Source organism: Hipposideros armiger, unplaced genomic scaffold (assembly GCF_001890085.2).
Source record: "Hipposideros armiger isolate ML-2016 unplaced genomic scaffold, ASM189008v1 scaffold_316, whole genome shotgun sequence".
Classification (NCBI taxonomy): Eukaryota; Metazoa; Chordata; class Mammalia; order Chiroptera; family Hipposideridae; genus Hipposideros; species Hipposideros armiger.
The window spans coordinates 496081-521136 of NW_017731666.1; the positions used below are offsets into that span (position 1 = coordinate 496081).

At 49.2% G+C, this 25056-nt stretch overlaps 1 protein-coding gene across 11 annotated transcripts in view; it reads right to left on the reverse strand.

Moving 5' to 3' along the window:
- CAMTA1 (calmodulin binding transcription activator 1) overlaps positions 1 to 25056 on the reverse strand; it is an 833165-nt gene that overhangs the window by 402783 nt on the left and 405326 nt on the right. For all 11 annotated transcript variants that reach the window (XM_019660379.1, XM_019660385.1, XM_019660381.1 and 8 more), the window contains exon 5: positions 15685 to 15820. In XM_019660379.1, the coding sequence (XP_019515924.1) occupies positions 15685 to 15820 (136 nt within the window). The remainder of the gene's footprint in view (positions 1 to 15684; positions 15821 to 25056) is intronic.

Below are 25056 nucleotides of genomic sequence, written 5' to 3' on the forward strand. Positions count from 1 at the left end.
GCAATGCCCCTTGACCTCTGACTCACAGGTTTATGTCCTGCCTGTCTTATGCCCTCCCAGACCTCCAAAGGCTGGTGCCCAGCCGTTATTCTCCATCTGAAGTGCGCCTTGTCATCTTCAGCACTTGTCTTGGGGGTCCTGAGGTGCTTACTGCCTACCTCTGTCCTGTCTGTCCACACCCCACTAAGTAGGAAGATGCAAAGGGCAGAGAATGTATCTGCTGTGTGCACTGCTGTATCCCCAGTGCCTAGCAAAGTGCCTGGCACGCAGTGGGCTCATTATAATGTTTCTTGGATGAACGGACGGATGGAAGAATTAAATAATTAATCAACAACTAATAAATGCCAGAAATCACTGCCTCTAAGCTCCCAAGTACTATGAGAGCAAAGTGCTTCCCGTGGCCCAGCAGAACTGATGGGTGGAAGAAACGCCCCGCTGCCTGCAGGGCTGTGCCCTGGGGTTTGGGGCCCCAGGCTGGGGCTGCCTGTGGCGGGTCTCCCAGCCAGAAGCTCTGCCCGCGTTAGGCTCCGTTCTGAACACACCGAGGCTGAAAGTCCAGACGCCTGGCTCCTGGCAGGGCACAGGTTTCCCACAAATGGAATCGTGCTCAGCATCCACCTCTGCAGACCCGCCGTGGGCCGTGGGGCAGCCCTTTTCCCTGCATAAGCAAGGGAGGAGAGCTGAGGAACCCCCAGCACCCACTCTGAAATAACCCGGGAGCCGGGCTCCTCCATCCATAGGGAACAGCTTTAATATTTAAGGTAGAAGCACCAGCCAAGCACCTTCAAGCGAACAGAACTCGATTTTCTTATATCTTCTTCTCCTATGGGCCCTTCAAATCTCCAACCACACCATCAAACGAGACCTGCCCTCTTCACCACACCGCAGCCTAACTTGCAATTCTGAGTCAGCCTGGTGCAGGGCCGTGGAAGAATTAGGATCAGCCTAAATAACGGGCATGCTGCAAAGTAACCTAGGTCTCCAGCCTCACAGTGTAGTACAGCCCCAGGGCTGCCCAGTACAAAACAAGCCACGTTTTAAATTTCCTAGTAGCAACGGTAAAGCACTAAAAAGAAGCAGGTCGAACTAATTTTAATAACGTATTTTATTTAGCCAATATATTTAAAGTATCCTTTCAACATGTAATCAATAAAAATATCAATGGGTTATTTAACACGGCTATTTTTCACGCTAAGTCCCTGAAACGCAGTGTGTATTTTACGCTTCCGGCACGTCTCCATTCGGAGCCGGCACACTTCGCGTGCCCCATGGTGACGTGGGGTTACTGTTTTGGACCCCGCACCAGCCCAGCTGCTCGTAGGTGGCTTGTTGTGGGCACCCAACCCCAACTGCCTGACGACTTCCGCTGCAGAGAAGACAAGAAGCGGCTCCGAGACCTGCAGCCGCTCCCCCACGCTGCGGGCCTGCGGAGGAAGCCGCAACCGCCGCTCAGCGCGCTCTCTGGATACTTAGATTAATTCCCCTGCATTTATTAGGCTTTTTATAAACAAAAGTCAGACAATGCATTCATCATGAGCAAGGGGCACTAATCCTAAGGGGATCTGTCAAACAGACACTCTTTCTGTAAGTAAATAAAAAGGTGACTGTGCAGGAAAAGAAAATTACACTGAACTAAAACCTGGGACTCTTTTTTTTCCCCCCTTTTAGATCCGTAAGCCAAAATATTGCTAAGGCTTTTTATAAACAAAGATAATGAGTTGTATAATTTATGTAAATTAACTAATGCTCCTGCATTTTGTAGAAGTAACATAAACTGCATTATTTATTTGACGTGCCTTTTGGAGTAAAAATAATTATAATTGGATATTATATCTAACAGGTTTTTCCCATTGTTTGCTTATTAGTATTTGGGGTTTTGAATATAAAACACAGACTCACTGAGCTCATTCCAGGCACCGCTTCCCTTGTGCGCGGCTGAAAACGACGCAGATCCTTTCGGAAGACGGGACTTGGGCCAGGACCCTTGACCACAACTTCTGTGCCACGTGCTGTGGGCCTGGCTCAGGTCGCAGGTGTTGGTTATTTTCAACTAGCACGGGGTATATATAGTCAGTGAGCAGCCCACGGGATCCACCCGACACCATTTTCCCTTCCTGATGTGTTCCCATCTTCGGGACTCAAAGAATGGCCAGCAGCACCCACCACCTGGGAACCTGCTCTGAACGCAGCACCTCAGACCCCACCCAGCCAACTGAATCAGAATCCCGGGGGGCTCGTCCGCGCATTCAAGTTAGAGAAACACTTTTCTACATCATTTGTGGTGAAGATCAGCCCCTTCCCGGACCCTTCCTGCACGAGACAGAGCTGCGCGCAGTGAAACGGCACAGGGCGGGGTCCCCCAAGTCTGTCTGTCCCTGACTCACAGCATCAAGCCACATTTCTCCCTTCCCAGCTAACATATATTAAAATGAGCAATACATAATCACACATTGTAGTTCTTAATATTATCAGATTAGGGGCATTAAAAATGCAAGAAAGGATAATTAAGCAAAATAAATTAAACAAGGATCTTGAAATTCGCAGCCTTGGAAATACTTCTGCTGCCCAAATGCCTGCTGACATCTGTTAGCCGTGCCCACGTTCGCTATCCTTTCCTGATAGTCAAAGCACACACACGACATGGTCAAGCACCAAACGGAAAGAACTCTGACTCGTCACCTTGTTTCTGCAGCAAAAGATGGCCCTGAGGTAGAAGAGGGAACTCTACTGAGAGCCCATTGATCTTTGGGCAGGACCACCTTGTTTGGGGGCAGAGGTAGGGGGCCCTGCTCCCCGCACCGGTCCCCACTGAGGGGACAAGGCTCATGCATTTAATACCAGGGGTGAGGAAAAACAAAGCAAAAGTATCTCAGACCAAAAAGAACGGAGGGTAATTTACTGAATTTATTTCATCTCATCTCCCTTAATCATGTAAAAACAAAACCCCCAAATGGTCCGCATTCTGGTTTGTGTCCAACACAATGTGCAAACTAATTGAGTGTAAAAAGCGTAGCTTTGCATTATATCAGTTAAAGTAAGTGTAACAATTGCTCTCCCTACCCCCCCAGCTCGGTTTCATTTGTTTTTGTTATAATTCAGTCCATTCACAATATGTCATTGCAAACACTATTTGCAAAAGAAAGTATAAAAAACAGATTCTTTATTTCTTAGTGCATTTATTTTCATTTCCCCTTCTCAAGCTCTCCACATTTATACGGTGCTTCCATCTGGAGGACTTAAAAAAGTTACAGACGAAGTTACTATACATAATGAGGCACACACTCATCTGGTATTTAGCCTGAGAATTTCATTGCCAGGTGTTGTGAAAGGAAAAAAATATATACGGCCAAATACCATGGTGCCCCGTTTCCAAACATTTCAGAGCGTGTCTGAACGCGTTCATCGATCTAGGAGGGAAGCGACCTCGGTGAAGTTTACCTGACCGCCTCCCAGGCAGCCGTGATGGAGCTGCCGCACCCAATCTGCACGCAGCCCGTGCCAACGTCAGCGTGTGCCCCGGAAATGCAGGTCCTGCTCAGGCAGGGGGAGCCCACCGCCCCCAGCAGGCACTGAAAACTGACAGGCCAGCTCTCCTAAGGGGCCTTCAGTCGTGCCAGAAATAGAAACTGAGTCCCTCCTGTGCTCGTGCTGGTGACCAAAGCTGAGAATGCCGAGGAGACGGGAGCATCGTCCACACCGCCGTCTCTTCAGGGAGCACGGAGAGTTCAGTGGGAAGGGGAAATGAATTCGGTGAGAACAGAGCAGCCCCCACACAGCCGGGCTGGAGGGAGACAGAGGGAGCCATGCTCTGCCCACCCCTGTGTGGGGACTGTAATTTAGACTCTCTCAACTATTTCACAGCCATTAAAGATGTAAAGGTCAGCAGGAAAATGAAGGTCCTCCCAGGCGGATTAGTCCCATGGAATGGCAAGCAGATTCTGTGTGGAAGAAATAACTGCTGAACAGTTCAGTGTGTATTCTTTGGGGAAACCGAACTTAATACGGCATTATATTGACAATTAGGTCTAATTCCATGTATAAGAGCACAGAACAAAATGAGGGGTGCAATTACAATATCAGAGTTAGGGCGTCACACACTAGGAGAGGGTTAAGCGTGCGTTTCAGCTGCGCTACACACGGACAAGTAGGGAGTCTCAGGGGAAGCCAGGAGTCTTGGGGTTTCCCAAGTTTGTTTTCCATGGTCCCAGCAAAGATTACGGTATTTAACCATGTGCCTAATATTTTGGAAAGAGAGAGAAGTCACAGAGTATTTTGAAACTCGAGCTATCTGACAATGCTAGAACCTTCGAAATGTCCCCGTAAGGTGTTTAGATTTGTCATCCTGGCTAAACGTTGCCTGGGAGTTCTGTCTTTGCTGTCTGTCCTAAGGTGGCAGGCTGGACGACCACACCTGTGTCCCTCCAGCAGCACCTGCTAAGCCCCCTGCTCCGTGCCACCTGAGAACAGGCACAGCCCCCGAGCGTTCCCATCCGGGTCCTCAATACAGATGTAACCCGCCAGGGAAGCTTGGCTGCCTGTTGGCCTCTGCAAGAATGGGCTCAGGGTGACATCCTGGACCCCACGTGAGCTGACCACACCTCACTGGAGGGCTCGGGTCTAAAAATCATCCACAGTGTCCCCCAAGACTTAAATCTTTTCGGAGCTCTCAAGCAAAACGGACACATCTTAGTCTCCACCAGCATCTTTGGTACTGAAATGCGTAGATCTCAGCAGCGCTTTCAGCATTAAAAATTAGAAAAAGGAAAAAGACATGGAGATGAAAGGACTATGAACATTAGACACTAACCGAGGGATGAAAGCAGATCGTCCATGAGTAATGGATGTGAGGAGCCAAGGAAAGGGAAAAAACCACAGCCACTTGCGCAGAATTTATGTTTCCATAAGTGAAACATTAGGATTCTAGGATGGAGAAGAAATTATTGACACGTGTGTTCCCTTAAGGAAGGCTTCTCAAGAGGCCCATTCCGGATTTAATAATAATCCATATTCTTCCCCGAAATGGCAGACTGAGCCTTTGATTTCCTTATCACTGCCGCAGATACATGAACCATTAAGCTGCAAACCAGCAGAGGTTCAGTTTATCACACGCCACCTAGAATATTTAATAAAATAAATTCTAAATAATCAATTCGTGAAGAGTCAACATCTCTCCCACTTTTGTGATAAATGCCTACTTCTCGCATCCATCATAAAGCTGCACGTAAACTGTGGCAGCAAAGATGAAAGTCCCCAGTTTTCTCGTGCTGTCATGTAAATACTTAAACATGGACAAGTAACATCTGCACCCTCCCTACGGCCTCCATTCTAGAGGGACGTTGTCACATCAAACACATCCAGGCTGCTTTCAAAGTACTTCCAGCCGGAAAACGCAAGGGCTCCACCTTTCTGTCTTCCGTGACACCCTGATCCGTTAACCTACTTGTCAGCACAGCCACCCACCTCTGGCTCAGCGATCCCTGGACAAGGGAGCGCAGAGTGTGTCCTGAGGACTCGCACTGCCTTCTCCACAGTGCCAGGGATCAGAGCCTTGGGCTCCTGGAAGAAACAGGACACTTCCCAGATCCCACTTCTAAACTGCCCTTCGCACGAGACGCTGCCTCACTCCTTCAGGCTGAGGACAAATCAGCCTGTGTCCCATGTGGCCGTGCTGCCACTGAAAGGAAAGAGAGACGAGACCCTAACTGCGCTCTGACATCATGTCTAATAACACCGCCCGATGTGACAGTTGGCATGTCATGAATACAAGTGTCAGCTCCTTGCAGAATTATAAGCTGAGTACAAACACCATCAGGTTGCAAACATGAGTCCTAAAACACACCAGTGCTCAGGTTTAAGTCCTTAAAAGGTTTGTGGCAAGTCCTTGATTGTCCCCCACCAATTCTCATCAGTTCCCATAGTTCCCTGCTCCTTCTAGAACCTCCTGCCATAATCCAGAACACAGGTCAGCAAACTATTAATACATCCATGGTTGAAATCCAGCCCTCAGCTTGTCTTTGTAAATAAAGTTTTATTGGAACATAGTCACACCAATTCCTTAAGTATTGTCTATGGCTGTTTTCACACTGCAGTAGGTGGAACAGAGACTCTGGCCAGCAAAACCGAAACTATTTACTGTCCAGCCCTTTACAGAAGAAATCCATCATTTCATCCATTCATTAAAAAAAAATGTTTATTGGAAACCAACTGTGTACCAGATACCATGCCCGAGCACTGGGCCACAGTGGGGGACAGCAAGCGCCCCGTTGCGTGGAGCTAAACAACGCAAGAGCAGAGCTTTTTCCTGGAGAGGAGGGGGTCGAGGAAACTGTGTTTGTTGCTCTGCTTTCAGAAACCTGCTATTCTGTCTCCTTCATGGCTGGGGGCAGAATAAGGAATGACACGCTTAAACCCCATAATCAGAGATTTCAGTTAGATATTTTTTAAAAGTGCTGGGAGTGAAGTAATGAATTGCCAGACCAACTTGAAAAAGTTTCCTTTGGACTTTATTCTTAAGATAAGATTAATAAAAGGAAAGCCACCTGCCTAGGGCTAAGTCATCAAGGGAGCACCCTGGATGGCCTATGTTGACCCTCTGCAAATGGACGTGCCTATGAATCATGGGGTTGTACTAAAAGGAGGTCTCGCTTCAGCTGGTCCAGGTGGGGCCTGAGAGTCTGCACTTCGGATAGGCTGTCAGGTGAGGCTGATACTCTGACCGACAGGCCACACTGTGGGTAGCACGTAGCAATATGGCCGCATACGTGTCCATGTAAGGTTTTGCGTGAGAGCTGAGTGTTTTGCAACAAGAAGTTAAGGCATGCCCTGAAGGGCACACAGCATTACGAGGGGTTGGAATTAAGAAATGCGAAGAGAAATGGACAATCATTTCATCTGTCCAGGAGAAACACGCAGGAGCCAGAAAGGTGCTCTTTCATGAGATCACCAGCTTTTCAATTGTAGTTCTGGCGTGGCATCCAGGCAGGGCCAGCAGAGAGCCACTCAGAGAGGAGAGTTCAGCAGCCAGAACCCCCAACAAGCGTGCACGGCCATCAAAGCAACCTCACCCCGCCTCCCAGCAGCTGTGTGAATAGCTGTTCCCTTCTTTCATTTAGGAAGTAACCCTTCTCTCTGCCACTCCTACCGGGAGCACAAAAGCCCTCACTGCGCCTCATTTTTCCATGTTTGTTGCTGGCCTGTGGGAAGCACACAGCGCGCCATGGGCCTGATTACTTTGAAACCATATACCTTCCCTGTGTAGGTGACTGATCCATCTCAGCGAAAGGGGGTCGGGAGTGACTCTTCAGGACCAGGCTGGGAGTCCTCTGAGCATGGACTGCGCCACGCAGGGACAAGCCACAGCGCTGATGACTGGTCAATTTCACCAGCAACATTAGGGAATTGAAAGATGGGGAGAAGATCAATAATTTACTATTCAATCAAGTGAAGACCAGAGACCGTCTTCACCCAACGCAAACAACCATCTCTGGTCATTTATCAAGGCGGGTAGAATACATATCATGTTTGAAAAGGCATCGCCTGCTTCCGATGAGGCTGTGAATTATGCTCACAGGATAAAGGCCGCGTGGCCTGGGTAACATTTAATTCTGGGCCTGCTGTGCGTTGGGGTCCAAACAGAGAAAGACCCTTGGGTGGAGTCTGATAGTGGTGTTCGAGGGTCCCTGCTGTAAGTGAATATGCTAAATTTCCACTCCTGTCCTCGAGGGCTAACCTGAAATGACGTTAAGGGACTGTTATGACAATAATTAAATACAAGTTCAGCATACCAAGTTGATGTTACCTTCAGCAGGGAGTTTCTAGCTCAATAAGGCTCAAATCAAGTTTAAAAAAAGAAATGGTTTACATTTTATAATCTACCGGAGCTAAGAAGACGGCAGAGACTACAAACATGTTTGCTTTGCAATTTTCCTGGCACCTCTTTCACTAACACGCAACTCTCCAAACAGTACTGCAGACCTGCGCTCCAGGGCAGCAGCCACAGAGGGCACAGACCTGGGCCTTCCCACAGCCCTAGGACTTTGGTATCTGAGAGGCACCCGGGACTCACTTTTCAGAGACAGCAAGAGGGTCCCCAGGCCGGTGGCACATGGATTTGCTGCACATTTCCAAGGGTGCCTCCTCCCCTTAGCAGCGGCCAGCGGCCTTCCTGTTTTTATGGCTCCTGCATCGATAATGTGTCTGGAGATAAACCAACTCACTTCCTCGAGTCTTCAATGAAACCAATACCCAAGCAGCCAAGTCTCTGTCTGCAAAGACTCGAAGGAAACTGCTCTGATGGCTGGAGGGCTGCCAGAGCAAAAACAGGACACCAGCTGAACGTGAGCCTCAGACAAGCAACAGATAGGCAGCATTTTAGTGTAAGTATGTCCCCAATACTGCATGGGACATACTGAAAAATTAACTGATTATTTGAAATTGCAATTTAACTGGATGGCCTATCTCTTGTGTGTGTGTGCGCGCACACACACACACACACACACACACACACACACACACACACACTAAATCTGGCAACGCTCCATGGGGAGAGTGAGCACACAGCCCCTCACATCCAAAGTGAGTGTATCCTGGAAGCTCGGAAGTTGTGGCTTCCGGACCAATGGAAACGGGCAGTCATCGCAGGAGAAGAGAAACACAACTTGTTCCTCCCCAAGCGAAGGTGGGCGTGGGATCACCAAAGGCTCCCAAAGCCTTGGATGAAATCAGAGCTATGGAGTGACAGCAGGTCCTGCGGGTTCTTGGCATGTTGGAGGATGACTCCCAGCTACCGAAGCGGAGGGCAAGGGGCCGCCCTACCCTCTCCTTGCAGCCCCTGGGGGCCAGGTTCCTGGGCTGGAGGGAGGGTGGGCTGGGGCTCTTCCCTTCTGACTGGCTGGGGTTTTAAGGAAAGGCGCTCCGGTGACCAGAGGGGGCCCATCACTTCTACCAAAGACCTTTTTCTTAACCCCGATCCCACCTGAGACCCCCGCTTGGGCGCACAGTACTATATTGGAGCCCTTCACTCCCAGAATTCCCTGGTCTAAGGATACATCTGGGGATCCAGGTGTTTGGAAGCCAGCGTGGTGTAAGGAAACTGGGAATTTGCCATCAAACAGACCAGTTCCTACCCGGCTAGGTATCGCTGGATATACTTCTTAACCTCCTGGAAATTAATTACATCTTCTGCAAAAACAGACACTGACAGGCCCTCCCTTATAAAGATGCTGCCAATCACGGAACGAGACAATGCATATAACGTGACAAGCACGGGGCCGGGTATACCGTCAGGCGGTGGCCACAAATGGCACCACCGCTTATGCTGTTGTTAACTGGTGGTGGTCGGGGGAAGGGGGACCCTAAAAAGGAGAAGCAAACCGCCACCCTGGCCGAGCCTCTGCGAGCGGGAGGGCTGCCACTTCAACATGTCACCAGCTTAATGCTATTTATTAGTTAAAATTTTAATTATGTGGATTGGATAGGAACATGTCACCAGGGATGCCAAGTAATTAGAAATTAAGGAAAGGCTATGGATTTGAGTTCCTGGATTGATTCCACCCAAACACATCCAGGTAACAGGAAATTAAGTTTTAATGCGTTAGGGTACTAGCAGAACACTGCACAAAAATTCAGACAATTCAAAGTCAGAAGAGGGCCCTGGGAGATCCTCAGAGGTGCCGCCGAACGGACTGGCCCTCTCCACCGGAGCAGGTCCCAAGACCAGACCACTGCTGTCACCAGCGCTCGACACCAGACAGGAGGGAGAGCGGGAGCTGACATCGAAGACCTAGGTTCAAGTCCCAGGTGTCCAGTAGGGATAAAAGTATCTGCCATGACTGAATTGCAGAGTTGGGGCGAGGCTCAGATGAGGGGGTCCCTGTGAAGGCGGAAAGTCAGTCTCACTGCTCAGAGCAAGTCCTGTGGGTGACCTATCCAGAGCTGCCCTTGGGGGAAACAAGTTTATTCTGAACCCCCAAACCTCTGTGGTGACCATTTCACATCATATTGAAATGACCCATTTCTGGTTTCTGTACGTTTTTCAAGTATGATGCTGTGTTAACTTATTTGCCTCTCGATATCCTGTGCCTAACAGGTCACTTAGTATCTAGCTACCAGATACAGGCTTCCTAGTACCCAGAAAATACCAGGTACCCCATATGTGTTTACTGCACTGGACAGAGCTAATAGGAAGTCCAACCCTTCCTCATGCAGGGCGCAGATGGAGTGCTGTGGGGGTCACAGGGAGGGGATTACAGGCTGGACAAGGTAAGGGGGGATGCCAGGGAAGGCTCAGGGGGTACGAGGCTACCACAGTCTCCATGCAGACACAGGAAGAAACAGGTTCTGAGAAAGAAGCACTGTACGTAGAGGCTGCACAGCGAGTCTGGAGAGGAGCAGAGTTAGCTCACACGTCCACAGACCAAAGCCACACAGCCGTTTATGAAATGCAGAAACTATGTATTCTATTTAAAAACACATAGTCGCAACATGCGGACTCATTTGCCCCTAAGTGAGCTTCTGCTGCTTGGCCATTTCATCAGCCAACTTCCTCCTGATCCATTCGCTGCTGTTTTCCAAACTTGATCTGGGCACCATGCGTGTTTGTGGCTGGCTATTTTAAATGTTTTCCATCAGCTGCAAGCGAGATACCTGTTTCTCTTACGGCTGCAAGCAGAGCTGAAATGATGTGGCAGCACCACGAGGCAGGCAGTTATTTCATGCCCTGTTAATTCCTAATGCGGTAACTACAATATCAGTCCTACTTTTAAAAGAGGTGCTTTTTTTTCTTTTTAATATGTGGCCAAATAAAGAACATGGTTCTAATGAGGCCCCGCCCCAAAACAGAACCTCGGTACCGCCATGCTCACGCTTGGCGCATAGGGCAGTCAAGTGGTCAAAGGGGCTCTCCTTTCTTTCAGGCAGCACAAGCTGGTCAGCAAAACTCAACGTCCTCTCCACTGCTGAGAATTCCAATCAGACACGATGGCCGGCATAGCTGCCAGGCAGATGGTCCAGGCTAGGGGGCTACTGTCCACCCAGAATGGGCTTGGTGGGGGAGGATGTTGTTGTCGGTGCTGCCACAATTGAGCCAACCGCCTCTGCAGTGACCACCTCTGGGTTCCAAAGGCAGGACATCTGCCAAGCACACCTCATGATCAGAGCAGAGGAAGCGTCTTCCCTGGGAGGCGAACATCTGGTCTACCACGTGCCACTCTGGCCACCTGCTGCTCTAAATCACGTGGGCTATTTTAAACAGCCTCGGTCGCTACCCATCGCTACTTGCCATCCTATCCTGTTACTGTCCACCTCCAACCATTGCCTGGTTCCCTGCACCCACGTCACATCCTGAAGACCAAGTAGGCCTTAGGTACCGTGCCCCTCTGCTGTGTTCTGCACAGGGCCTCGTAATTCTCCCATCACAACCCTTGTCACCCTGCATTGCAGTTGCATGCTTGACTTTTTGTCCCTCGTGAGATCACGAGTGTTCTTTACATCACCACATCCTCAGTACCTGCCATAATGCTGGTGGGCTGTGTTGTGCATCTGACAACTGGCTGATGAATGAAAGGTATGTGCTGACTTGATGGGAAAAAAACCCCTGCAAATGCAACCCAAGTACCCAGGAGGAACAGGTGCAGGGCAAGCACATGCTTAGAACCAGGCGCGAATGGCTCAGTCCCAGCTCCACACTGACCTGTGGTGGCATCTGGGGCACAAGGCACCATCTGTGAGGCTCAGTCTCTCCATCTATGAAATGGGTCTAACAAGTGCCTCGCATAGATGTTTTGATGAAGGTGGAATGAGACAGTGCCCCCGGTATGTAGGAGGTCCATAAGCCTGCGGCTGTCGCTGCGCTAAGAACATGGCACCTCTCTGTAGTGGAACCCAGCAGCCCAGGAGGCAGCCCAGAGCTGGCCTGGGTTCTGACACACCCAGCGCTCTTCGGAGAGAAGTGTGAGGACCAGGCTGAAGACAGCTCCGCACACTTCTAGGGCCAGGGAAAAGCACCTTGAACTTGAAAAGTCCTCTTCCAGCTTGGCTCAAAGAACAGCATCACCTCGGGCTGGCTTCACCAGCTCATCTGACCCATGGCGCAAGGCCAGGGGACACCTCAGATCCGCCTCTCTGCTCTCAGGGAACCCCCATCCCCAGCCTACCCCCATAAGGCCCCCGATAAGCGGGCATAAATCTGTGTGTGGAGCAGGGCTGACTTCAGGACTGCCGAGATCTCATCTCATGAGACGCTGACATCACTACCATCTTCTTTTTCCTCCCTGCCAACCTTTGTCATCCCCAGAAACCTTATCGAGCTAGCTTCTCCTTGTCTTACAGACAAGACAACTAATCATGGACCTAACAGGTCGTCAGCTTCAAAAGCGGCTGCCCCCATCCTGCGCCTGGCTGAGAAAATCAATGTGGCTTTGAGTTGCCGCGTGTACCTGGGGCCCCAGCCTCTGAGAACAAAGGGGGCTCGACTGCTGAGCAGCTGCACGGACAGCGCTGGGAGTTTTCCTGGCCGGAGGGAAGGCTTATAGTAAGTGATATGTTAAATGGTACATCCAAATATCTTTATCGTGCCCTTGAACTGCAGAACCAGCTCAGGCCGTAGAAAACCACAGCTCCGAGGCCCTATGCAGGGCTCTCTGCCTCTCCCAGCAGCAGGGGTGGCTGGCTGGCACCGGGCCTTGCATGACATGGATGCTGGGTCATGGGAACTGCCCAACTGAATCCCCTGAAGGAGAAAGCCGGGTCCAAGCTTTGAAGCCCCCTCCTCCAGGGAGATATAAAACCCCATGTCTACCGACAATGCAATTCCCCGGGTAGAAAGGACCACCTGCCTGCGGTCCCCTGCATGACCACTTGGCTTCCCAGCCACTGGTCCAGCTCAGAGCAAATGGAGAAACGCTAATGAGATGTGGGGCTGGTCTTGCCAGAGAAGTCTTTCTTTGGGGCTGCTTAAAAGACAATTAGACAATAGCAGACAATACAGAGCAAAGGATTTCCTTTAACACGAGAATGTGCTCATCCCCACGAATAATTAAGGAAAACCAAACTGGAAATGCACGGGGTACCACCTTTCATCCTTCAGTATGTGACAGGGTGAGGGAGAAATGGCAGCTCTTGGTGCAGGTGGGCAGGTAACCAGCACGGTCACTTCGGAGCACTTTGGCAGTGTCCGGTCACACGGAAAACACTCAGACCGCACACCCAGCACCTCCAGGGCCGGGCTGCACATGTGCACAAGCAGACGTGTGAGAGTGTTTACTGAAGCACTGCAATGTTGGAAAACTGGAAAGAATCTACAAGTCCACAGACGAGAGAGTGGCTCAAATGCTTATACAGTGGAGCACCACAGAGCAGCTGCCAGAGATGGGGTCTGAGCGTCCACACAGATCCAGCTCAGACCCCAACACTAAGTGAAAAGGACAAGCTACGAGCCGTTACATGAGTCACACTGTCCGAGCCCACTTCAGGGGCTTAGCGTCTGCCCCATTTCACCCAGGAAGCTTCTCTGATCACCGCGGCCCACTCTGCACTCCCGGAACACTTATCCCGAAAGCCCGGCTTCTATACTTGTCAGCACTGATGATGGCTTTTCACTATGGATACGACTGTCTCAACTTGACCATGTGTCCGTCGGGCAGAGCACACAGCTTCTGTTTTCTCTGTAGACACCTCAGGGCCCTGCACAGAGTGGGGCCACATTCGGTGTTTGCTGACTGACTCAGTGGGACAACTCAGCTCAACGGGGGAGGCCGCCAGACCACGCACCCACCTGATGGCCTCTCTCCCAGATCCTGAAAGCACACCTCCGGGTAGCCGGCCGATGCTTGCCCGAGCCCCTCTGCCATCCCTCCTGCCCCGCTGCCACTCACACCTGGAAAGTCACGGAACGCCGCCCCCCAGGCTTGCCCACCCCCTTCCTCCGTGTTCTGAGGGTCCTGATAGCCCCCGTACGTGTGCCTACACATTAGCCCTCTGTGGGAGCCACAGTAACTCCAAACATAAATATGGCCTACAAATAGCCATAAATCATTCTGATTCCATCCAGTGACGATTCTAATTTATAACATGAGGGAAGTAAATGAACACGGAGGCTTTTCCCCCCCGGGGCGTCTGAGCTGCTGCTGAGGAAGAATCCCACCCTGCTGTTACTTACAACCGCAAGCTCCCGCTTTACGTGTCACTAACGATGAAATATACGTGAGACCTGCGGGCACCGGGCTGTCTGCCATGGTGTTGGTGGGACTCCCAGACCCTGGCACTCCCAGTGAGCGCCCCTCAAGCCTGGGCCCCGCCCACACGTCTCCTCCCCAGAGGGAGCCGGCGAAGCCCTTCCTCCCTCAGGTCCCTGTGGCACAGGCTAATCTGCACTGTCACCAGGCACATCCTAGAACTGGTCCAGACCAGCACGTTCGGGGTAATCTGCATTTTAATGTTTCGCCCAGTGGATTAAACCACGCTGTGCAAACACTGGACACAGGAGAACACAGGGAACCGGAATTTCTCATGACGGGGCTTTTCTTTGTTCCTCATCATAAAGCACTGTGATTAGGTGTTTAAAAAACCTACAAAAACATAAAACAAAGTTATCTCTCTCTATGGGGTAATATATTAAGAGCCACTGAATGCTATTTTTAATAGGCATAAAAGTACATGATTAACATAGAAAAGGTCATAATGACAAGTGTGTCACAAGGAACATCAGCAAGGAGGGTGAGCCCTTGAACTTGAGTGGGCTCCCAGTCCTGGCGACCAGTCCTGGCACCCAGCAGCCCTCCCTTTGCCCAGTTTGAAATACTAGGTGGGTCACAACTCAGCTCCTCAGCTCCTGGCTCAACACAGCACGTGCCACACTCCCAGGGAAGATCCCCCAGTACAAGGATCGGCAAGAAACGCAGATAAGTGGGTGCCCACTGACTAGCAGGCCATGATGCACAATTCATTTCTTCCCCCTCCAGCGCTGTGACACATGGCCCAGGCCCCCAAACCATGACAAAGGAACCGGGATGTCTCCATGGCTGCCCAAGGGTGAGAGCCCGTGGGGTCAGAATGACAGCAAGGAAACCAGGCTGCGCCGTCTTCCCCCGGTACCCAAACCAAGCTTTGTATAGGATCCCATGATGCTCTCTGAGTGCTCACCTCTACCCAGTCCTGCAACAACCCATACACCTTGTTAACCCACCGAATTCTCTTTAACACCTGCATGCTCCCTGAAATTGAAACGCTCGGAGGGAAACAGGAGGGCTTGTCAGCAGAGGAGTGAAGCCGCGCTCCGGTCGGGGATCCCTAGCTCACATGGGACCTGCGTGCCACAGGCTGACCCGGGCCACCTCGAGAGGGACAATCCCTCCACCGCTGCCCTCTTCCCCAGCACCTGCAGCCCCCAATGTCCCTGGAGGCCCCTCCATGATAAATACAACACACGACTCTGCAGGGACCGAGGCAATCCCAATCTACACACCAATACTCCCAAGAAACAGGAGCGTTTTAGTTAAATCCGCTTTCACAGGAAACTCGAGTGGAGACTGGAGGGTAAGAAGGGAGTAGAAACGAAAACAACAGCAGGGTCTCGGCAAACAAAGGAACTTCCGACAGAGGCAGCTGGCATCAGATCCCTCCTGAGCAGCCCCGTGCCCACTGCACCCAGAAGTGACACTTGTGGGACGAGGGCCTTCCCGCCTTTACCTCCACGCCCTGGACTTTCAGCTTCATGTGGTCCTCTCGGGTCGTCTTCCCGTCTTTCCTCTTCTTCCAGCAATACCCATCCTTCCGGTATTTCACTTTCTTCCTGTTGTAGAGGATCATGGAGCCATTCTGCGGTCTGCAAACAACAAATGGTACGTTACCAAGAGAACCAAGCAGGAGGCAGATTTATGAAGAAAGATACCCTAGGCCAGTAAGAGCCTCTACAGAAAAGCAGCATTGCATGTTCGCCGGGATATAATTTTGCACCTTTTATTGCAGCTCCCTGGATTAACCATGCTTTTATGGCCAGCCAAAATTTGCCTGTGGATTTGGTACCTAATGAATTAAGTGTGTCAATGATAGGCTTAAAAAAAGTTCCCTTAGTAATAGTCACCATCTAATCAGGCTGGACGACGTGGGGGGCGGAGCTCTGGAGTAGAAAGCAGGAAGAACAGAGAGAAAGCAGAGAGAGCTGGGGCGTTGTGGCAGCCTGCAATAGCTTATCTCTTATAGCAGGATTTTCCACACATCTTTTAATCCGTCACCGAGCATTAGGAAATAAGTAAGTTGACGCAGACGAGGGATGACTAAGTTAGGAACAGGCCAACAGGAGGGCCCAGTGCCAAGGCCAAGCACCCCTGATTCACGGCCTGCATGAGCTCGGGGCTGGGGGCGAAGGAGCAGCCAGTCTTTCCTCTCCAGCAAGCTAAGTGCCCGATTCTTTCCCATTTGGGCTGCCGCTGGCAGAGGACCCCGTAACTGCCAGGTCAATGTGTCTACACGGGCGCCGGATCTTAGGGACACAGCTGCCCTCGCGCTACATGCTAAGAGTGGGATGGCCGTTCTGGTGCCGTTTGAGAAGAGCGAATAAAAAGAACCTTGACTTTTCCTAAAAGGAGCCCCGCGTCAGCCATGGAGCCGAGAGGGCTTATGTACAGCTCCACAGCTGCAGTGGTCACATGTTGTGGTCTGGAACCACCCAGGGGAGAATGAGCTAACCGTCTCCGGCAGCTGAGGGCAAGCGCTATGGCAAACCACCTCCAGGACAAAGTTTCAGCAAATGTGGGTGGCTCCGACCTTCAAGGAGGGCGCCCCTGAAGCGAACAGCGCGTTGCTCCCCCGCCCCGTGACCAGCTCCAAAAAGCCATGGTACATGGTTCTGCACACCTGCGAGAGCAGCACGGGCATGCCAGGTCACTCCGGCCAAGGCAAGGAAGAGGCCAGTTGGCTTAAGTGTCTCTGCCACAGGGGCTGTGAGAAAGTAAGCCCGCCCTCGTCCACCCTCCCGGGGGCCTGGGGCAGGAGCCTCCGCCCCCCTCTTTTCTGTTCCTTTGAACATGGGGCCATTTCACAGTCGTGCACAGAACACTGGCCATTGATGTCTTACTCTTCCCTTGTCTGTAGGAAAAAACAATCATGCCGGGGTGACAGCAGCTAATTGTAGTTCCCACCCAGGCGAGCCGTGTCATTCAGCAGCAAGGTGACGACTAAACAGCAATTCCCCTGGAAATTACAGACTTTCCAGGCTGACTCCCAACACTTCATTGTTTGCCGATCACAGTGCAATTGGTTCGTGTCAGTGTTGGTTTCCTCCCTAAGTCGGCCTCCTCGACGAAAACAATCCAGAAACAGCTCCATGCGCTTGTCACAACGCTGTCACCTGACGGTGATCTGTCGCCCACATACAAGACTGCATTGAAAACCTCGCAGACCTCGTCCATTTCTAAATGGCAGGTAAACTCGAGTATGGGGTAGTTGTGCCAGCCTCTCCACTTCCGCCCCCTCTGGGTGTTTGTGCCTAATCTTCAGAGTGTGGTGACCCCCACACCCCCACCCGCTAAAAGACGCATTAGAAGGGCCCCGAAATCCCACTGCTGTGCTCAGGGCCGCTGCCTGAGGGGTAAGCAGGGGAATTCATTTGATCGGCTGGATGGCTCTGCCTCCGTGTCACCCCCTCCAAACAGGAAGAAGACGCTCATGAGAGTGTGGCAGGAAATCCTGGGTCCCAGGAAACTCAGCTGCTGGCGGAGGCACAAGGTTACTCCGACCAGCTTCTCAGCAGCTAAGACAGGCCACTCTCCTGTGCCACCTAAGCTTGGACAGAAACCTCGACTGTGTCTTTAGGCCAGCTGTCTCCAGGTTGTAACTGACCCCGAGAGAGTGGGCTCCTCCAAACACCGTCACGTCCACAGTCAGAATCACACTGCACCCACCCAGGAAACCCATCTTCCTCTGGTGACAAGACCTTGTATTCAAGGGAGCAGAACATGTGGCCCCCAAATGGGCCACTTTGGCATGTGGATTGTTTCGAGCTGAAGGCATCAAGGCCTAACAGACTCAGAAAGTCTCTTTTTTCACCTGTCCCGTAACTGCCTAAGAGAGTTTAGAAGGGGGCCTGTACCCGGAGGAGACCATCACCAGAGACACCTTTTCCATCAGAAAGGCACCTGACGGCAGGGCCAACACCTGTGCACCAAACACTGGCTCTTCCAGCTTTCTGTGAATGAACTTCCTCCCGTCTGAGGTCCCAGACTCCTCCCCGCCCCGTCTCCTTCGCTTGGAGGGCATATAAGCCTCCGCTGCCTGACTGTCTGGGAGCCTCATATTTGGGGGGGTTCCTGTACGTATACATTAAATTTGTTTTTTTATCCTGTTAATCTGTCTTATGTCAATCTAATTATTAGACCAGCCAAAGAACCTAGAAGGGAGAAGGGGTCAGTTTTTCCCTGCAGTTTTGGTGCCTAATGGGGGGCCCTTCACTGCCTGGACACTGCTCACTCCAGGGTGCTGCAGCTGAGTGACCCTGGGAACTCTGACACGTGCCGGCACAAGGCCAGCATTTTAACCACGTCGGTCGCCCAGACCTCGGCCTGTGGAAGCGAGAGGGCTGGGGTTCCTTGTCCTTTTCTAAATGCAGATTAGCAGCAGAAGATGCTTGTGAACGAGTTCCAGGGGCACAGAGACTGTGGGAAAGTTTGCTAGGCGTGCCCTACTTTTCTATTGGGCCTTTCCTCCCAGACGTGGTCACTGCATGCCTTTATCTCTGTGTCATTTGTCACAAGGAGGAACGCCATAGGGTAGCGCGCAGGCGTAGGCCCTGCACACCTATCGCGGGATCTGGCCTCACAGTCTGGGGAGCTCACGGTTCTCAGACCGGCATCTGTGCACACAAACTTTATGTGGGTCCACCATGGAAAAACCAGACGAGGTTTTCTTCTTTCCATCTTGTTCTGTCCTGAGCTTGGCTTTGTGACCAGGAGAATATTCTCTCTGGTCTCCGCCAGCCGGGAGGTGCACGTACTGACGTGCTTTGGGTGGGCGATCAATAGACTAGGATTCTGAGCCAGGAGGTCACACGCCGCACGCTGTTTGTGTGTCTGTGGCAGCTCTCAGGGGAATCTGTCGGAAGGGGTCCCAGTCCCTAAGGGGCCTTTCTTGTCCTGTTAGTGCTGGAAAAGTCCCATTCCAGGTGCATCTGCCCAGTGTCACCAGTTAGCGGGTCTGGACTGGAGGCGTCTCACATCCTCGTGGGAGGCCAGACACCGTCCGCCTACATTCTTTCTACCTGTGACAAGGACGGGCTTGGCTTTCTCAGGCTAAATGGGAACGAACTCTCTGGATCTGATAAGGGCTGCGGCTCTGCATCCGCTTTTGAGACACCTCTTGTACCCTTGGTTAAGCCATAAAAAGGCTTATTGGTTTGAGTCAATATAATATTCCACTCACCAGTGGTCAGACAATGGATTCTTTGAATTGGCTATATTTAAAAGAAAACAATTTTTTTTATAGAGAGCTCTTATCCTAAACAATTGTCTTATTGGCACCTATGGAACCAGCAAGTTGAAAACGGGCTACAAAGGAACATAACCTTCGGAACGCCCTTAATAAGGTGGAAGAACAGACGTGACACTTAGAACCGACACTGAAGTCCACGTCCAACGTGCATCCCCTTAAAATCTGGGCCCGTCGCCTCAGCAAATCTTCTCAGCTCCCAAACACTTCCACCTTCTCCAGAAAATCCCTTGACACCCAGCTGCCTGCGTTTACCTCCTTTTCCCACAGGATTCACAGAGAGCACGCCAGCCTAGCCTCTGGACCTGAAGCACACAGATGGTTCCAGCTACTGCTGACCGCAGGACGTGAACTTAGCAGGAGCCCCGGAGACTGGGCGGTGAGTTTGCCCTGCTGGGCTCGGTAATGAGGCCTTGCCAGCTGCAGCCTTTCTGTGCAATGTCCCCTGCAGAGGTATCTTCACCTCCCACCCAGAGACCTCCGGTCCCCTGGACAGCAGGTCTGTTAAATTATAAAGCCCTGTTACCTCCACTTTCAGAAGGCCCTACCAAATTTAAAGAGGAATTTTTAAAAAACAATGGCTATTCACAACCCTACTTACAGGGACCTTGTTTGACTTCTAAGGGGTGTTATTCCTACTCATGATTACACTGTAATTATCAGGCAAGCCAGAAGGCCCCCTGGAGAAAACCCCTCATTGAGGAAACAGATGGCCAGAAATTCCCGAGGCCCTCCTGCAAATGACCAGGCAATGGCTTAGCTGGAGGCTGATGCACAGGGGCTAATAGAAACATTAATAGAGGCTTTTCCCTCGAAGGTGAACGGGTCTGAAGTTAAATTGTGCCCTCAAAAGGGGGAGACCCCGAGGCCTTTGCTGAACACTTTTCAAAGGCTGCGCTGAATTCTGAAGCTCCAGGATGCAGAAATCTTTTCATTTCCACCTTAGCAGAAAATGTTCTCCCTGATGTGAAAAGGCAAATTCAAAATAGTGCGGTGGGGTAGGCTGGTCAATCTCTAGGCATTATCATGCAAAAGGACACCCGAGTCTCTGAAGACAGCTTGCAGGAATAGCAAAAAAGGAGTGAGAATCAACAAATTTTGATTTACAATGAATCTTCAGAGAAACAAAAGCATAACTGAGAGCAACTCAGATCCTTTGCCATCTGCCTTCAGACATTCGCAGACATTGTGAAAAATCGTGACATTGGAAGTCAACTGTTCTATACTTAAGCAAAACAAGGAAAAGTTTAAATAGTAATGACCCTAGACTTCAGATAATAGACAGATATACCCCAAAACTTGTGTTCTTTCTCTGTCCTCCTAAATACCTACGTCTCAGCATGTCTTTGAATGTCAACATCCCAGGTGACAACTAAACAATGGCCCAAAACTGAAGAAAAAGGGGTGGGGCTTTTAAAATACAAACTGCCCCCAATCTAGTTTTGGTAAATAAATGCTAGTTTAAATTTGTCGGTTTAATTAATACAGGCGTCTTTAGAGTTAGTGGTTTTAAGTATAATACTTTTATTTAATTTGGATTTACTAAAAGTCAAATAAGCTCATGTTATCTCAGAAAATTGTCGACAAGAAAAATACTTTAAGATGATGGCTAACTGCTTTAATGTCTCATGAAATTTTCATGAGTAATCAAGTATGATTGTTAAGAACCAGTGAATTAGACAGATGTAAGCAGGATAAGAGTGTACCAGTGAACTTTTCAACAATAATGATATTTTTATGGTCTGTCTACTTAAATAGTTTCTCAGATCTTTTTGGTAACTTGAAACCTTACAGTTTTACTCAATTAAATTAAATGATGGGAATTCATTGACTACCAAATCACTTCCAAATAGGATAAAATACAGAAACACTGATTATTGTATGCAAGTTTATCCACTTTGGGCTTATTATTACAGGGAAACTAAACATATTTTGATTCGCCAGTAAGCATGCCTTGGATACTATTTTTTTTTTAAATCTGGTGAAAAAGCAGACGCTCCTAGAAGTTACGAGTATAAAATGTATTCATAAACTAGAATGATCTAAAGAATGCGGGTGTAACAGACAGTTCACAATTGCTTCCTTAGTTTTCACTAGAAATTAAGGATTCTAAGGGTGAAGAATTCTAACTAATACATACAATTAAAACTACCTGAAATAATAAGGGAGATATCTCTCTTTGCAAGGAAGGTAGAATATGTGCTTTCAGTAAGGGAAGGTATGATGCATGGAGATGAACGTTCTTGAGAGAAAAAAAGGTAACTGCCCTAATTTGAGGTTGGTTATTTCAGAATGATAAGGAGAAAAAATACAGGACAAAATCTGAATGTAAAAAGAAAAGCACAGAAGGTTTGTGGGGACAGAAATCTTGGGAAAGGAACTTTATGTGTTGTTCAGCTGGCTAACAACAATGGAATGGATTCAATTAAGTGTTTTTTAAAATGAATGAATGAACTTTAAAATCAGAAACACACTGGTGCAAAATTAGAATTTGGTTTTCTCTCTGTTAAAAGGACAATGTTTTCTTGGATTATTGGTCTGCTCTTGATAAGAAACTGCGAAAGATTTTTTTTTTTTTTACCTTTTGGGCAATCTGCCTAGAAAGCAAAGATTTTATGTTTTATCAGAATAATTTCCTGTGCTTTATGTTATCTTTACCATCAGGTATTTGATTACTTAAGTAAACCTAGTCTTCTCAATATGAAAAGCTGAGTTTTGCTCAGAACTATAGAGCCTTTGAAATCGTTTCTTGTCACTTTGGTTAAATGGATAATTAAGTATTCTTTCATAATGATCTGTGATCCTATTTAGTCAAGTGCTAACCTTTTGGTACTTTTCACAAACTCCATCCCCACCCAGAAAAAACTCACATTCAAAATGAAGTCCTTTTGACCTTGAAGTAAAGGGATGTTTTAGAAGGTCCCTGGAACAGCTCAAAAGATTTGCTCTCTCTCCTTATAAAAAGGGAGATGTTCAACTAACTTGGAATATTTGATATGTTGAATTACATAGGAGGTGTTGTCACATAAGAATACTAAGCCTTCTTCCTATTATATTTATATAATTTATATATTTATATAGGCGTATGGTGTAAGTGTTCCAGAAATTGTTAGCATTTGTAATTCTAGTCGTTACCTTAAAATGTGTGTCACAGAAATAACCAAATTTCCTTGTCAATACATTGTAGTGAGCCCACATCAGATGAACCACGGCCACTTAAAGTTTTTTGTCATTTACAGACAGTTACTATTTTACACTGATGCTTTTGCAAAAGTATTCCTGCAAAACTGTTTCATCTTCAATGAATTTCGTGGAAAGGACCCTGATGAGCCCTTTAGACCACCGGTTTCTGGTAACTTGCAGGTCATACTGCTGAACAGAGTAAGAAATTACAGAACTCTAATGAAAACAAAACCCAACTGATGTTGCATGAAGTGGCTTCATGAAACCACTAACAAAAGGTCAAGATCAACAAGAATTAGTTACATGGGACTGAATGAACTAAGGAGAATGATTATAATTTTTATGACTTTCTGTTTAAAGTATTGCTGGTTCTTCATTGTTTTCCAGGTGTAAGGAAACTTTTCCTCTTAAGCTGTCTATGACTTACAGCAGTTTAGTGAAATATATTTTTTGAACGAAGATGAAACCTCCATCTTATTCTCCCCCCCCGATCCCTCCAGGATTTGGAAACTTGTAGTGCGTGTTCTCATTTTCATGGCAACACAGTTCAATAAGAATCTGTTCTCCTTAGAATAGGATACAACTGTGAACGCTGGTTATATGGCCAAGGCTGTGAGGGCTAGACACTGACTCAGGCTCAGAAGTGACCAGACAGCCTTAAGGAACTAAGGCTGATTTCACGGAGCTGACAGGGCAGGTAGGAAGGTAGCCATAAGCAGGAGGAGGTTCGAGGGGGCCCCCACAGGTAACCCAGTGGCGTCAGCATCCTGTTACAGACCCACTGGAGCCAGGAGCCAGAACAGGGACTTGGGCTGGTGTAAACACACTAGGGTGAGGAGACGTGCAGGACGAGGAGAAAAGCCGGCGGTGGGGGAGGGGGAGAGCCCTTCTATCTGTAGGACAGGAAGTCAGGGTCCCAGAGACCCGGGGCTGCACCCACCCTCGCGCCAGACAGTGCCACACTCGGAATGTACTTGATTTGCACATAAACTTTGCCGGCTGCTGCTCGCTTGACGCCTGTCTCTTGACTGAATTTTCCTTTGAGAAGACAAGAACCGAGGAAGATGGTGGTTCCTGGTGACAGAGCCAATAAAGCCCTGTGGGGACATCGGCCTGGCACCTGCTCCCAGGGCTCCCAGGTGAGTCGGGAAAGTGGCTTCCTGGCAAGCTTAGGAACCTCAGGATATCTGGGGGCCTTGAGGAGAGAGGGATTTACCCAAATCCGTAGCTGTTGTGGGCAGAGTCTGAGGGAAGGCCTTGGCTTGGCTTCCCAGCCTCTAGCTTTACGAGTTCAAGCTGAGGTTCTTTATGGACAGTTCCAGCAAAGTAAACTTAAACCGTTTATAGTTAATTGCTATTCTTGCTTTACATAGGTAAGTCATCAGGCCAAGTTTATTAAAAGTAGGCTTCATTTGAAAACAAATTCATCTTACGGTGGTTATCTTTGCTAGAAATGGGGGTAATTGTAGAAAGATAAGAAAAATTACACTTCACAAACACACCTTTCTGGATCTCACATTCTCGTGCTGGCAACCGTCGGAGGTTTTGCTTCCTACCTGTAAACTGGACCAGACTCTAATTCTTCCAGTTTCCTTCAATATTTAACTACAATTCTCTAAACCAATGTTCCCGACTTTTTCTCCCACCCTTCTGACTTGAAATCATTGAGAACTAAAACTGCCTTTTTCCAAAGTCCTGCAAACTAAAGTTGGGCAACTTGATGTAAACTTCAGAAAAATCACCTCAGCAACTCAGGGACAGACAATCTTCGTGCTTGTTGTGCAGGACACTCAAAAAATTATCACCAGCGATATTCAAGCTAAAACCAGGAAACCGCCGGAGTGCCACTGCTGGCCCTCACTCTGCCTGAAGAGGCTTCTGGGCTGACAGCCAGCCATCCTCTCACTGGCCACCCTAAGAACCCACAAACTGGGTTTACCATTGGCTACCATCACTAACCGTTCCTTTTCTTTTTGTTTCCATAGGAATGTCTCTTATCAAAGAAAGATCTGATTGTTTGCTTGAAATGAGTTTAACTGAACTGACCTATTGTCGGGACTGAGACTGGTTCAGTGAGATGGATCTATCTACCGACTCAACTTCCAGACTGAAAACTCGTGGGGGGGTTTCAAAGGTGAGACTGAGGGGGAGCAGAACACGTGGCCCCCAAATGGGCCACTTTGGCATGTGGATTGTTTCGAGCTGAAGGCATCAAGGCCTAACAGACTCAGAAAGAGTCTTTTTTTTCACCTGTCCCGTAACTTCCTAAGAGAGTTTAGAAGGGGGCCTGTACCCGGAGGAGACCATCACCAGAGACACCTTTTCCATCAGAAAGGCACCTGACGGCAGGGCCAACACCTGTGCACCAAACACTGGCTCTTCCAGCTTTCTGTGAAT